The sequence below is a fragment of the Numenius arquata genome, chromosome 10 (assembly GCF_964106895.1).
Source record: "Numenius arquata chromosome 10, bNumArq3.hap1.1, whole genome shotgun sequence".
Classification (NCBI taxonomy): domain Eukaryota; kingdom Metazoa; phylum Chordata; class Aves; order Charadriiformes; family Scolopacidae; genus Numenius; species Numenius arquata.
This window is the reverse complement of record NC_133585.1, coordinates 14,870,109-14,885,546: the sequence shown is the minus strand read 5'-3', so window position 1 is coordinate 14,885,546 and position 15,438 is coordinate 14,870,109. Positions and strand designations below refer to the sequence as shown.

Sequence of the window (15,438 nt, the reverse complement as noted above, 5' to 3'; positions counted from 1 at the left end):
GTTTTGAGTCTTACTAATACCTGAATTTGCATTTTAGTATTCATGTGCTTCATTGTTACTTGTTGCTTTTAATTTACAGAGTGGACTGACGCCACTCCACCTGGCTGCTCAAGAGGATAGAGTCAATGTAGCAGAGGTTCTTGCTAACCAAGGAGCTGCTGTTGATGCACAGACGAAGGTATGAGCACCACTGTCAACCTGTATTATTTCCTTTCAGGGAGGCAGGAGCCTGTAGACTGGACTATTAATCAATTTCAGGGTGAAAAGTGAAATAACAGCAGAGAAACATTCCTTGTAATACATTATTATAGAATATATTCTGAAAACTGAATATATATAAATTTGAATGTTTAGTGTTACTGCTTTGAGCAGGAAGCGTATTTGTTGCCAAATATGTAGGTCAATATAGATTTAGATTGTATCCTACTATTGTGTGTCACTGAAGGTAAGTGGGATTGATCTATTTTTTATGTAAGGAAACTTTCAGAAAAGCTTGAGCACTCTCTACAGAGAGTCATGTTGTCTTTTACCATATTCATACACTCATCTGCTTTTGGTATTTTTTACATGTTGTGTATACTTTCCATTCAGCTGACAGTAGAAACAACACAGCAGAACTGCTATTTAAAACATCTGTATTTACAGCAAGAGAAACAGTGTAAATGCAATGTAGGCATTCCTGATATTAAGTGGTTAATATTTTTTCCCATCACTTAAGAGACTTTATGAAATGAAGCAGTCTCATTTCCTTGAGCTGATACTAGCCACCCATAGACAAGATTCTGCAAGTAAAGCCATTGTTCATGTGTAAAGATTCCCCCCCACCCCTAGAGCTTGACTTAGCCTTCGTGACTCAGCGCCTCTGAATTTCTAAGTCACTTGTGTTGCAATCATGTGTTGCAATGTGAGGTGAGTTATTTCATCGTATGGGTACATTCTAGGGAACTGACTTTTCTGTTGTCCCAAGTTCACACTAGACCGTTGTTCTCCTGATGGTAAACATTAGCCTGTCAGATTGTCAGTAAATATTGCTCTACTCTACCTTCAAAAATAATATTGGAGAAGAATCATTTAATTCTTGAGGACAAATTTGAAATTCTTTATCACTGTTATCTAATATGAAGTGTGTATATATATATGCGATAGTGGTCCATTTCAAATTTACTTGCCTAAAAATAGGTTTGCCTGAAGTAAATATTTGGACTCCTCAATATTTAGGAGTCCAAATATTTACTTCAGGCAAAACTGGCTTTCCAAGGTACTTGGGGATGGCTTTTGAGACCCCAAGCAATGACGCCTCCCACTTCACAGTGTTGGTTTTAAGAGCAATGTTGTGAGTAAATTCCAAGAGCCTGTGGTTTCATGCTCGCTAATGGTGTATATGGTGCTCAGAATTTAACGATGATGATCTCAGTTTTGATTACACTTGCATTCTTCATGCATTATCTAGATCTCGGACTCATTCCTTTAGCTGGGCAAGAAATCTCTGCTAGGTGTGTGTCACAAGTTTAGGTGCTGTGCTTGCATCCCAGAAATGTCCAGGTGTGTCAGACTGTCCGGCAATATTATCATTCTGTCATCACACTGACATCTCAGGGGTGAATCCATCATCTCTGGCTGCAGCTCAGCTGATCATAATCCATGGCAGAGGGAAAAGCCATTGTTATGTGATTTTTCTACTGTGCAATTCCAACTGTACCAGCTACTGGTTGCAATGACATTATTCTGACATGAAACTGAAATAGTGCTGCTGAAGTCCTAGGAGCTTCTCCAGCTTTATACTTTTGTAACATATCCTCAGCCTGTAGTTTACAGGTGAATCAGTCTGGGTTCTTTAGCATCTGCTAAATCACCCACCGGTAGATGAGATCTACCCTGGTTTATTCTTTGCATGATTTCTTCAGATGTATGCGGTTGCCTTTCTGGAGATAGTTCCTACCTGGTTTTGGTTTCTGTAGCAAGACATTGCCAAACCTCCTCTTTTAACTTGGTCAGAGCTGCATTGCCTCCTAGCCTGTACAACTTGTCTGTGAGTGTTTCTCTTCTGTTGAGCGTTCACTCTTCTCTGTCCCACAAATAGTAAGTAGTCTAAGGAGACATTTACATTGACAGGTGCAGGCAGTCACGTGGTCCCTTTGCCTGCTCTCCAATGTCCAAATAGGATCCAGTTCTGGACTAGTGGCCTTTTAGTCACATTAGCTTGGTGGAAACGTCTGAGATACTGTCACAGCTGAGAGGCAGGGCATGTTTGTTGGGTCTCAGGGCCAGCCTGGCACTGTTGCACAGGCTCTGTACTGAACTTTAAGCCTGGCAGGGTGGCAACGTGGTGGTGCCGGCATGTGACTCTGTAGAGACACACAGAAAAGGAACTTCAGTTTCTCATTCAGAGATCTCCTCTGGGTGGAGTTGAATTTCTTAATTGCATCTCTGAAAATTGAACTGGTCAGTAAGTAAAATGGTACACAAGGGGAAAAAAATGCAGGCATATTTGGCTATCTGCAGCATGAATCCTGTCATCAATATAATTTTAAAGAATCCAACAGTTGTTCACCTTCATTTCTCAGTTATGTATGTAACTATCGCAAATAAAGAATATTTTCCCAGTATCTATTTGTTTCCATGGGACTGCCCCATAGTTGTCAGGAAATGGGGCAGGGACTAAGAGGTCAGGCAAAGTCCTGGTGTATTTAAGCAGGACTACTTTCTGGTGTAACAGATCACCTCTCTGGGAAAACGTGCATTATCAATCCTGTAGGCCTCGTGGTGAAGAACACCTGCAATGGCTTGTCCTCCTGCCCTACCATGCTAATTTGCCCTCTCTGCTGTAGGGAACTGTCTCCTCCTTAGGAAGAAAGTGCCCACGTGCCTTGCAGAATCGTGTTGGAGTGGAGTGAGCTTGATGCTTGTTCACTGGCTTCTGCAGAGTCCCATCTGCTGGGTTTGTGCAGCAGTGAGCCCTCCGGGCTCCACACAGTCGGCCACATGGAGGTCGTTTGCCAGATAGCCACTCGCTACGGCCTGTGATATAAGAACTTATAAGTGCCAATGCAGTGCCATGGATTTTAGCATGGAATAGTTTCTAGATAAACTGGTGATCATCTTGAGTTCTAAGGAAAGAGCTGACAAGCTCTGAACTTCTACAATGAAGGAAAAGTGTTATGCTGTAAGAACTGCCATACCTTGACCTCATGTTCTATGCAGGTGAAGTTTAGATGATTGGCTTGTAACATAGCAGCTCTGTAGTTACAAGCGCTCTTGTTTAGATGGATTAACTGTTCTATGGCGATAAAAGGTCTGTGCAAGCTGCCTCTAAAACCAGAGGCACTGGGGAGCAAGATACAGCAACAGCTGAGTTGGCTTCAGGAGCATTGTTACTATACTTGCATGTTTGCATGATACTGTCCAGCATGTCCAGTTCAGGCTCATTACTTTGGACATACAGTGGCAGAGATGTGGCCATCCATGCCTTAAAAGTCAGTGAAGCTGCACAGTTTAGAGTGGCATTGTATTGGGGATTTCAGCAGTGTTACCGCTGACCTTCTGTTTTCTTCTCTCTGTTTCATACCCGTTCGCTTTTGTTACTTCAGTTATTGCGATCTGGATGACTATTCAGTAGTCTTTCTATAATTTCTTTGTTTAGATTTTCTCCTTATCATATTTTTCATTTTCCTAGGTTAAGGAAGCATCGGTTATGTCACTTCAGCAGAGTATCTGTCAATAGAGAGAAAATACTTAGTATCTTAGCAGGTCATTCAGCTTCTTGAGTAGGGACCAATGAGCTATCATCTTCCACCTCTGGTACATGTTCTTTAATCATCATTTATATATAACTTACCGCTCCCTGTGAAAACATCTAGAGTTTGCAATTCTGACACATGGGAGTTCTTACTCCTGCTCAGGTTCTGTGGGACACACAAGATAAGGGTTTTTCAGGTGATTAGAGGAGAAGATTGGGCAGAAACACATTTTATATCCTGAAGCTATAGCAGAGAAGAAAAATATCCAATACTACAGAAAATCTCTACTGCAGGAGATTAGTCTGTATGATTGAGATCAGTTTTGGCTCTAAAACTTATGAGCATTTTCAAAATTGCTCTCAGACCTGAACCATTGCAACTGTGGTCCTCTCTTGGGGTGGTTTCCCTCCCAAGAACAATTTTTTCCTGAACTTTGTTGTAGAAAAAGGCATGAAAGGAAGTGTAGCTGCTGGTTTTGAAGTCCATTTATTGATGGTGTTATGGGATCCTTGTGGTTCTGCTGCACCAATTAACTAAATAACTTCTAATCCCAGAGCTGCTGGAGTCTGTCTCAGTGCTGAAGAGTAAACACCACTGGTTTCACACACCAGAACTAGTGCTTGAGAGGCCACAAGGCTGCTCCTGCCACTTGAGGATGACGTTTTGTGTTGTGGCCTAAACCTCAGCAATGTTAGACTGAGCTCTGATTGATAAGCCACAGAAAACACCTACCTTAATATGCAAGAAGCAAGTAATAGAATGGTGGGAAAGTAGCAACACTAAAATGCACTTCAGACAGTGAAGCTTCAGAGCTGCTTCAAAGCCCTTCACGTTTAGAAAGCTTTAAAAACTGAATTTAGTGTTCACAAAGGCATGTTAGTGTCCTGCTGCAAAGGCAGCAGACTTTGTCCATTCTGACGTTACATTTGTGTCTGAATTTAGGTACATTAAAGAGGTTTTGGTCCTGAAAATCTGTATTATGCAATATCATGCTTAACACAAGGAGTGCTTATCTTACACGTAATATTTGGGAGTTAAAAATCAATCTGAAGCCATGGCTATGAGCAGATATTCCTTCTCTGGTGGTCATGTTGAATGTGTAAAAGCTATACTGGTACATGTGATGTTGCTTTTGTTGCAGGGATTTTGTGAACGGAATTGGCACAAGTAAATATTGTTTCATGGCTCAGCAGGTGTCCACATGTCATTTTTCAACTGTTTATTCCATTGGATAGTGTTATTGTGGGATACAGCATTGCCATGACAGACTGGCAAAGAGTGCTGGTTCAGTCAAGGATGAAGAGCAGGATTTGGAGCTTTGATATCAGTGCAGGTTGTTTTAGTCAAACAGTTGCTACGCTGTATTTGGTGTAGAGACTCTGCTGGGGGAATCAGTGGTCTCACAGTCCCTTCTTGATGACTGTTTGGAAAATAAAGCCAATATTAAACTGTCTGTTGTTCCTAAAACTGTAGTATTTGTAGGAGATAATGGTGACTGAGAGGTCATGATGTTCTTTTGCCGGTTGAGTTGGGCCTTTTATTTCAGATTTATTCAGGGAGATTTATTCAGGTCTGCCTGCCTTGTTCTGATAGGAGCCCCATACCAGCCTGAGTGCTACAGTGGTTCATAACAGCAATCCAATTTTTCCATTGGAATATCTAATTTTCAGATGCAGAAAGAGATAGGAAGGAGGCAGGGAGGGTGGGAAGTGCTATCAAGAAGAATCACTTTCATACAGAATGAGCACTCAAATACAGGTATCTTCAGTATATTTTCATGGTACGTTATCTCTCTCTCCTTGGCTCTTGGTACGTGCTCAGTTGTTATCAAGACATTTGTGTGGAAATTTCCAGCCTAATAATGTGCAATAATGAACTCTTGTAAGGTACTGCAACATGTCAGGCCCTGATTCAGCAAAGTAATGAAGTGTGTATGTACACGTAGGCTTCCCTGTTTCATTCAATCAAGGCTGGATGCCTTTGTGATCTTTGGAACCTAGAGCATTTTCTAACCTTATCAACAATAATACTGTAGCTTCATTGTCTGACATTTACAGCAGAAAAAACAAAAACAGAGCAGCTTGAGAGTCAGCAGGACTAGATAGATGCAGTAATTCAAGCTGTTAAGATTTATGGTTATTACCAGTGGAGGATATTAAAGTAATTCACTGACATGATATACAAGGCTTGTGATAATTTCTCTCAAAAAATTGAAGGGCAAAAGAATAAGGGCTGCTTTGTGTTTGTGTGTTCCATTTTAATTGAAAAGCTCAGTATTTCTGATTATTTTTTATTTTGCACTTATTCTTGCGGCTTTTGATAAGCCCTTCCCAGCTGCTAACTCCCATATTGCTGCTCATGCTTTAAAACAGCTAGAAGCAGCATGGTGGCTGACTGCCAGAAGGTGATGCGCATTAAGAGCTGTATTAAACAAAAGCCCTGATTTTCTTGGGAGTAACTTTTTTAATATTAGGATGCCTACTAAGTCCTGTGGTGCTTTGCCAGTAAATATAACTCTGAACCTAAACTGCTGTGCAGAAATGTGTATAATTGTGGGACAGGGTTGGTTTGGTTGTTGGGTGGGGTTTTTTTAATTATTAACAGCTTTTGAAGCAAAATATTTTAGCTTCCTGGACACATTTCTATAGAGAATGAAAGTAGCAAACTCAAGTGGCTGTGAGAGTTGCTACTTTTATAGTGAATTTGGTTGTGTAATTGCAGAATCTGCCAGTTGGGGTGTTTCAGAAAAGTTAACAGAGTATCTGTTTTCCATGAGGATGTTGGGATATAAATATAAATGTTATACCTTCCTGAGCCAGAAACAGTTGAATGCAGGAATCTGTACTGTAGCTGAGAAGCAAATTATAGCCTTTCTGAGTCTCGGGCATTAAAAGGGCATTTTGCTAATTAGTTTTATTTTGACCAATGCCTTCACTACAAACATTGCTGACTATAAGCATGAAAGATGTCCTCTGGTGGCTGATGAGGCCTAACATGCCCAGTGAGATGTGACCCGCCGTGTCAGATCTCTGTCACTCTGCTGTCAGTGACTGTGTGCTGCATTAGGCACTGCCTTGTCAAACACGACATGATGTGAGATGACCACAGGGTATGGCAAACTTAAAAGAAAGCTCCCAGGCCCCTCCAGGGAGTTCAGACAGGAAACTGGTATTTTGCCACTGGGCTAGCAGGTGCCCACGTTGCTACTCAGGACGTGTGATGCCTGAGATGCCTTTCTCTGCGTGATGCAGAGAAACTGCCTTTCAGTGCACACGCCTCCAGCTGCCATACCTGACCAGGCCAGCAGCACCAAGAGCTTCAGAGGCTCCTTCAGCTTCAGATCTGTGACACCAGGAGCTGTAGGAGGAAGAATAGTGACCACATCACTGTGGAAATGTCATGATTTCTGCCATGCATTTGGAAGGGAAAGAGGAGAAGTTTTCACTTAGTCTCTGATTTGAACAGCAGGCTGGTCACGAGTGACAAAGAGCATCAATAATTACTCCCCTAGTCATTTATGAAGGTAAATCTTTGTATATACCATTTGTAGAAGGAAATTGATGTTGTGCTGCAGTAAATATGAGGGGTTTGATAGGTCCCCCTTCAATATTCGTTGTTACAGGCTGGAGAGGGGAGTCTTTACAGATCACTTCAAAGAGAAATTTGAGATCAGCTGGTCTTGGCTGTCCGATACTCTCCAGATTTTAATGTTTTAAGGTTATTAGCAGGGGTTCCCAGCAGGTGGCCCTTGACTTTGGATTTCATCTCCCCTGTTGGTTTTATGATGTCTGATTTTTGTTGACCTTGCAGTTAATGTTGAGGCCTGTATTTTGAAGGGGGAGAAGGGAATTAAGTTTATGGAGGAGGAGGTTTCACAGTATTTTTTTTAACTGATATTTTGATAGTTTGGCCATGTTTTAATCTGAGTTTATCTTTGGATGTGTAGGAGCAGGGGCTGCAGGAGCTGTGTTTGAGGTACGTGGCTGTGAGTATGCTCGGCATTCTGCTGAAGACTCAAGACTCTGGCCAGCTTAGGGAGTCCTGTCAGATTCAGACCCCGGGCACTGCTAGGAAGCTGTTAGGCAACCCTAAACTAACAGCAACTGTAAGATGAGGTCCCAGCATACAGTTCATGATGATTACGTTTTAGCTAGTGCTCAGGTTCTTACCACTGTGCACAACTATTCTCGCTGGAAAAGTTCTTTGTAGTCATTTGGCATCTAATCCAATGTTCATATTAAGTCAATGGAAAGTTTCATTCTGCTGATGCCAATGGAATTTGGATCTGGCGCTATTTCTTGCAATGATTAACTCTTCCTGGTTGTCAAAGCTAGTGGTTTCTTTAGATGGCAAAGAGTATATAATTAACTAAAGAAAAAATACACACCCTAATTTAAAGTAACTGGCACAGCTACCATCTCCTAGCATGCGTTAATACAACTGAAATTAGATATCCTTGTATGAAGTAGTATGAGAGGCAAAGTGACATGAAGAAAACAGTATGTCTAAACCCACAGAAATTTGAAACTTCCTTGTGGTGGAAATAGTTCACATCTGAGGTTTTCTCATTCTTTCTTCTGAGTGGCTTTGACCTCATGGTTTGAACAGGTGGTGTAATGCTGGCTACTGAACCCCAGACCTTGGACATGCCTTCTTAGTGCTATTGACCAGGTTGTCTCACCAGCCCGCACCTCACTGACACCGATGTACAACTGAAGGATGACAGGCTGCTGCTTTTAACTCCCTGTGTGCTTCTATCTCTTGGGCACCAGGCTTTTCTTCTTGGAGCAGGAAAGCAAAGGCACTTTTTCATTTTTAACGCTGATGAGAGCAGCAGGAGCCAGGTCAATACAAGACCAGCCCATTTTTCAGTGTTTCTACCCACGAGGTTGGATTTTGGATCTGAGTGCAGATTGTTCAGTACCAAGTAGTGTATTTTCCTTCTGGCCGTGTTGCTGCTTTGGACTCTATCAGCAGCCAGGGCATGCACTATGGCCATGTTTCCCCATATATGTTATAACTGATCTTTCTGCCACTGGAATTAGTGATCTCAGACAGCCTCACCTCTTACCCTTTTTCTGAAAGCAGAATTTTTGTAGATTAACAGTAGTGCACGTTCGCAGCATATTTTACCATGTGTTTAGTATGAGATATGATTTTTACAGCCTAGTAGTTGATTTTTCCATAAAAACTGGTAATGGAGCATGGGGCCAATACCACATTGGAAGTCGCCAATACCACACTGGAATAGCAAAAGGACATGTTACATTGGCAGTGTAGTTTCATTCTGCTTGCAAAATGGTGGTGCCCCATGTGAACGCTGGCTAAGATGACCCTTCTGGCATCTCAGAGCGTGTCAAGTGGGTTCATAACACCTGACCTTTAAGGGGAAAGGAATCCTGATGACTCACCTCAGGAGAGAAGGAAGTCCATTAATTCATCTCTGTGAGCCAAGCACAGCATCTGCTGGAAAGCCATCAAGCTATTAGTATGACTGGGGGGGAGATCTGGGGAAAAGTGGCCTCTCTCCATGCCATGGAGAAAAATAACACGTGTCCTGTTTAGAGGTAGCCATCTCCCAAGCTATTCTTTGTACAGCTCTAGATTGATTATATTTGTTAAGGAAGAAGAGATAGCGTTGTCTTGCAGGGAAGATAAGGCAGGAAAAGATAATTACTTCAAGAAAGATAATCTAATCATTCCCAATATGTTAAGCATCTCAAGTCAGTCCAACTTTTTCAAAACTGCTAACAGTGTGCTCATGGACTAAGAGATTAGAAAAAGAACAGCAAGAGTAAGCTTTGGTCCTCTTTGTTTTGTTGCATTGTATGTTAAATGTTAACTGTTGATTAAAGTGTTTATTACGATTAACAGGTTTCAACATGCTGTTTGACTTATTTTAAATATGTGGGTTTTAAAGTGAGTGAGTTCAGAGTCAGCCTAGTGACTCCTGCTTTGCTACCAGTAGTTTTTAAAAAACAGTAGTAATTTTAAAAAAAAAAAAAATCTTGTCAGATTTTTGAGTGATGTTCTTCTTATACTTACTGGTTTTAGAAAAATTTCTAAAATATGTATACTTTACTATAAAAAGCCATTTAGTTGTGTTTAGAACATTTAGTGGGGAAATCCCAATGTTGACAAACAGTTTTAGTCTGTCCACTAGAAATGAAAAACAAGTAATAGGAACAAAAAGGATACAGTCAAGTTTCTCATATTTGCAGTTGCCAAGAAAAAGCCATTTCTTCCAGTTTGTGTAACACAAGGACAGACACATGAAAAATTAGAACTTTCTGTCATAGAGCCTCAATTCACCAGCTGGTGTTCCAGTTTCTGTAGGACTATATTGTTCCGGCAGAGCTGGCAAATCAGTTGCATTGTTTTAGATTTACCTTCCGGGTGTTTCAGTCAAAATGGATGAGCTGCAAATTGCACCCTGGCTGAGGCAGCTCTCAGCGTGCCTGGTTTTTAGAAACTTGTTATTACTTACTTTTTTATTTATTTGGTTATTATCACACTGTAGGAACACCAAGCATGTGAAGCCCACTGTGCAAGGCATTATCCACATGTTAATTTTAAAAGCTGGGCTCTGCCCCATTCTGACCATTGGAAAGGAAGGCAAATCTTTAAACACTGCATGTGTTGAAGATTACAGAAATACAAGGCATTCACAAAGAATGGGACTTGAATCAACGTTCGAGGTGTTGTTTTTTTTCCAAGATTGGAGGATTTTTCACATAGGCCAAAGAAATAAAGCTTAACAGGATTTTTGCTGTTTCGTGTCTGGTTTTTTGTTTTGGTGTTTTTTGGTTTTTTTGTTGGTTTTTTTTTTTGTCGGGGAAGTGTGGAATATTCACATTCACTAATTGCTTACGTTCATTCTAGATGGGATACACTCCTTTGCATGTTGGCTGCCACTACGGAAACATAAAAATTGTTAACTTCCTTCTGCAACATTCTGCAAAAGTTAATGCCAAAACGAAGGTGAGTTTTCCGCCTCTGCTTCTCTCACTCAGTGGAGGCGGCTTCTGCGCCGTGTCCGCTGCAGCCTTTCCCTTTCCCTGCAGAACGGGTACACACCGCTGCACCAGGCTGCACAGCAGGGGCACACACACATCATCAACGTCCTGCTCCAGCACGGCGCGGCGCCCAACGAGCTCACTGTGGTAAGTGCAAGGGGTCTGCCGCGAGGCCAGCGCTTCCCCCTCGGGCTCAGCTGTCCCCACCCTGCGTAAATCCTTTGAGCAAGGGAAATGTGAAAAAAATGTATGTGGTGGGAGAGGAAAAGAGCAGAGGAAGCTTATTCCCATCGCCCCCGCATCCTCTATGCCATGATCTCTTCCAAAACTAGAACAGCAAACATCTGAAAATCTTTTCATTTTCATTCCATTTCTGTAAAGAGTTAAAAAATTAGTTATATGTCCTACTACCCAAAATATATTTATTTCAATCACCAACATGCAAACATTTATTTGGCCTTTATTGTGCATTCTTCTACAGTTAATTAGCAGTTTCTACACTTCTCCTTGTTAACATTCATCTTTTGTTATAAATGTTTTAATTGCTAGAATGGAAACACTGCCCTTGCCATCGCGAAGCGACTTGGCTACATTTCGGTCGTTGACACATTGAAAGTGGTGACAGAAGAGACCATGACTACAATTGTAAGTACAGCTTAGTTCAGTAGCGAATGGAAGAATTTTTCCTAAGCCAGTGTCTTCAGCTTTTTTTAGTTACGTGTCTACTGAGATTCCAATTTAATTTCCTCCTATTTCCTTTTAGCAGTATAAAGTGGAAATTAAGTCAAATATGAGCAATATATTTTTAAGGTAGTAGACGTTATTGGGATGTATGCATCCAATCAGAAAATGGACAGTGTAAACGACTGGTCATGGCTGCCATGTTTTTCCACACATCATCTTGTTTAAGGCACAAACCATGCGAATATGGGCTTGTTTGTAGTTGAAAAGACATTCCTACAGACTTATGTAAATAGAAGCTGCTTCTGCCTTTTGAGTTTGCCAAGGGACTGATGTATAATGATTTGTATTTGGCCTAAGAAAACCTTTTCCAATCTAAAAAGTCATTGGAATTTACTTAAAAGCACCTCATTATGTAGTTTCTGGTGTCTTCTGCAAGATGGTGAAAGGCTGTCTTCTGCAAGCAGCCACAGTCAGCTCCTGCGAGCCCAGATATCCATTCACTGACTTGTACAGGAACTCCTGCTTGTCTCTCTTGCCTCTTAGGAAGGCTGATTGCAGCATTAGCCAGGAGAGATTAAAGGGATTAGCAATGGTCAAATATTACATGCTACCAGAAAAACGGTGACTCACAGAATCCAAGATATTTCTCAGAAAGATCTTTTGTTCATTAAAGTTTTGCCAAATTGCTCTACGAAAAAAGCAGTTTTGTGAGGTGAGGAGCCTCCCTGTACCACCGTAGGAGTAAAGCCAAAATTGAGTCTTAAGAACAATTCAGAGCATTGGCTCCATGTCTGCCTTTTCTTTTCTGCAACTCTTTCTGATTAAAAAGAAGGAAGAGAAGTATGTACACGTATGTATTTTTAGGTGTATCAGAGATGGAAAGCAGTTACTGTGTGTTCCGTGGGTTGTCGTCGCCCATTTGTGCAGCCTGTCAGTGCAAGCAGGTGGTTACAATAGGATGAGCGTTTGGGGTGACAGGCAGGTTTTCGCTCTGCTGCTGCATGTGCCTTTTCTTCCTGTGACTTTCCTGATTGTGGTCTATAATTCAGTAACTTACAGAAAATCATTACAAAATGCTTCAGTGCCTGAAAAAAAAAAGTCCTGTGATTTTGCTAGTTTAACAGCAATGTGTTAAAAAGCTTTGTCAGTAATTCCCACAAAATGAAGTGTCTGAGGCTTTTTATAAGTTTTGTGACGTTTGAGCTCTTCTGCCTATATCAAGCTGTGACAGTAGCCCAAGAAACATGAACTGCCAAATGAGTATTCATGAGGTCAGAGAAAAGCTGAAATATTTTAAAATAAATGAAAAAGGAAATACTGTTTTGTTCTCCTGAACTTAATAATGATTTCTTGTTTGTATATGAAGGATGAGAAGTAATGGTGGTTAAAAATAATAAAACCTCCACAAAGATGAGGGTGGTTTTTGGTCTGGAGTTTGCTTGGTGGTTTGTTTTTTGGTTGGGTTTTTTTTTCTTTTTTCTTTTTTCTTTTTTTTTTTTGTCGTCGTTGGTTTTTATTCCACTGCACTCCTTGAATGGTAACTCTGCAGGGTCTACTGCGTGATGTAAAACTTCATCAGTGCTTGTTGTGCGGTACCCCAGCTGAAGAGTAAAATTTGCACGTGTGTGACTTGTGGGATACACAGGTATTCTAGGAACAGATTTCAGGCATTCGTAACATTTTTTTTCTGCTTCTAATTTTCTTTTATATTGGTCTTTGAGTCTGAATCGATATAAACATCAGGATGAAAATCAACCAACCACTTCTGAGTGTCTTTCATGCACAAATTCCTTAACGGGGTATCATTTAGCCTGCATGTGGTTACAATTGTTCTCATTTGTGGGAAAAACACACAATTCATGCTGAGGCATCTCTGAAAAAAAAACGCATAGATTAAGCCAGCTCCCAAACGGCAGCATTTTTCTAATGAAAAGGAGAAATACTTCCCTCAGAAAGTTTAGTTTAAATAGTGATGACCTATTCCTGCTCAAAATCTAGATGACTATTTAAAGAGTTCTTGTTAAACCCCTTAACATGAAAGTCTTTTCAGTGCATTTGTTTCTTCTTTTGGTAGCATCATCTTCTAGGTTTTCAGCTCATGCTTTTTCTGCTGTGGAAATGTAAATATAGTTTAAAACATAAATATAATATTGCCTATTTCTGTAGTCTTTTTAAATGTATAGTTCAATGCATCTATAAAAAGGAAAGCGAATAAGAAGCTAAAAAAAAAAATCTTATTTTGCTAACTGCGATAAAAATATGTTCTACCTTGCATTTAATTTTTAGAATAACTATAGTTTAAAGAAAAATGATGTCTGCACTCTGAAATGATTTTATTTTCTTTCACAGACTGTTACAGAAAAGCACAAAATGAATGTACCTGAAACCATGAATGAAGTTCTTGATATGTCTGATGATGAAGGTAGTAAAAAATAAAAAATCCCTCTTGCTTATTTTTCTGTTGTTGTAAGAAATGTTTGTTTAAAAAAAGCAACCACCAAATACTATTAGTTGGATATGGTCTTTGCACATTTGGTATTGTTTTACTTTGATTGTTTTGTTGTAGTCTATGCTTTTATTTAATTATTTTGTTTATTTAAATCATGCAGTTCGTAAAGCCAATGCCCCTGAAATACTCAGTGATGCTGAATATTTATCAGATGTTGAAGAAGGTATTTGTGCATTTTTGTATTGCAGTGATATTTAACTTAAGCCTCTTCCTTTTTTTAATCTGTCTGAAAATTAATCCTTTCAGATAATTTTCTTATTATCCCACTAACAATAATTTCTGCTTTACAATTAAGCACGCTTTCAACAATTATTTGAGCTACTGCTGATAATCCTCTAACTTTTTCTGAGTTTCTTACTCCTGATTTTTAATCAAATTACTTCCACTTTCCTGGAATAGTCTTTTGTTGCTGCTTCTATAAAGTGGGCAATAGTTCTATTATTGTAACTGAAAATTTAAATATTGGACAGAAGGGTCCAATATCAAAACACTTTGGAACAAACAGCTGCTAGTGAAAGTGAACAGCAGAAGGAATGAGTTCGTTGGTTTTTTTTAAATATTGATGTGAATTAAGCTCTGGAATGTTTGATTTACATTGACAGTAGACCCTTAGACTGGAAAGAAGTATTTTCAGGGTTTTTCCTTTTTGTTTTGGGTTTTGTTTGTTTGTTTATTTGTTTTTTAAAGTAACATTTCAGTCATGACATTCAGTAAAAACGCATCAGGTTACTTTTGTCCTGAATAAAGAGAATGCTGCATTGGACTCAACATGTTGGTGTTTGTTAGTATTAAGTAAGTACCTTGTAGCTGAGATTTCATCTGTATCGTCCTGCAGAGAGACATGAAATGTGGCAGTGATTGGCAATGAAGTTTTTGGTGCCTTTAATTAAGTCTGGTGAGGTATCGGCACTAGCAACCTGCCTGTCCCAGCTCACTCCTGGGTGTTGGGCAGGTTTCACATGGCTTCAGTGGTCCTCAAGTATTTAAAACTCCTTTGGCAACTCTCTCCCCTCTACCAACATCCCTTCTTTGGTCAGACCTCCCCTGGTTTGGATGTGCTGGAGTCTTTGTGAATTTCACCAGGAACTGCGGGATTCCAGAGGCTGTGGCGGGATTAGGTTCCCAGGTGACATTCAGAAATAGGAAGGTCTTGAGTTGATGAAGAGGACGACAGTGTCCTCAAGGCGTTTTTTTAATGTCCTGATTCACTTACATTAGAACTATAGTTTTTTCTTCTCTAGTAGGAAAAAAAGTGACTGGGTTCAGTTTTCTTGTGCTTCTTTAGTTAGTCTCTCTTTCTTCGTTCCTAGTGATAAATGTAATTTTTACAGCATTTAAGCAGTAAGGTGTAAAAGCTATTTAGTGAAGTTCATTGTGTGCAGCTCTTGTTTAATTCATGCGTTGAGGCTTTTGGTTTGTTTTCAGTTTGTTATTGTGTTCCCATTGCTACAGTTCCAAATGGAGAGTATTTTTACCGTACACCTGTGTTTTC

The 15,438-nt window shown here is 40.1% G+C and overlaps 1 protein-coding gene across 1 annotated transcript in view; it reads left to right on the top strand.

Annotated features, from left to right (window-relative positions):
- The window catches only part of ANK3 (ankyrin 3), a 215,328-nt gene that overhangs the window by 117,391 nt on the left and 82,499 nt on the right, over nucleotides 1-15,438 (top strand). Inside the window, exons 18-23 of the mRNA XM_074155343.1 lie at nucleotides 80-178; nucleotides 10,620-10,718; nucleotides 10,802-10,900; nucleotides 11,303-11,398; nucleotides 13,787-13,859; nucleotides 14,047-14,109. Of these exons, the coding sequence (XP_074011444.1) occupies nucleotides 80-178; nucleotides 10,620-10,718; nucleotides 10,802-10,900; nucleotides 11,303-11,398; nucleotides 13,787-13,859; nucleotides 14,047-14,109 (529 nt within the window). The remainder of the gene's footprint in view (nucleotides 1-79; nucleotides 179-10,619; nucleotides 10,719-10,801; nucleotides 10,901-11,302; nucleotides 11,399-13,786; nucleotides 13,860-14,046; nucleotides 14,110-15,438) is intronic.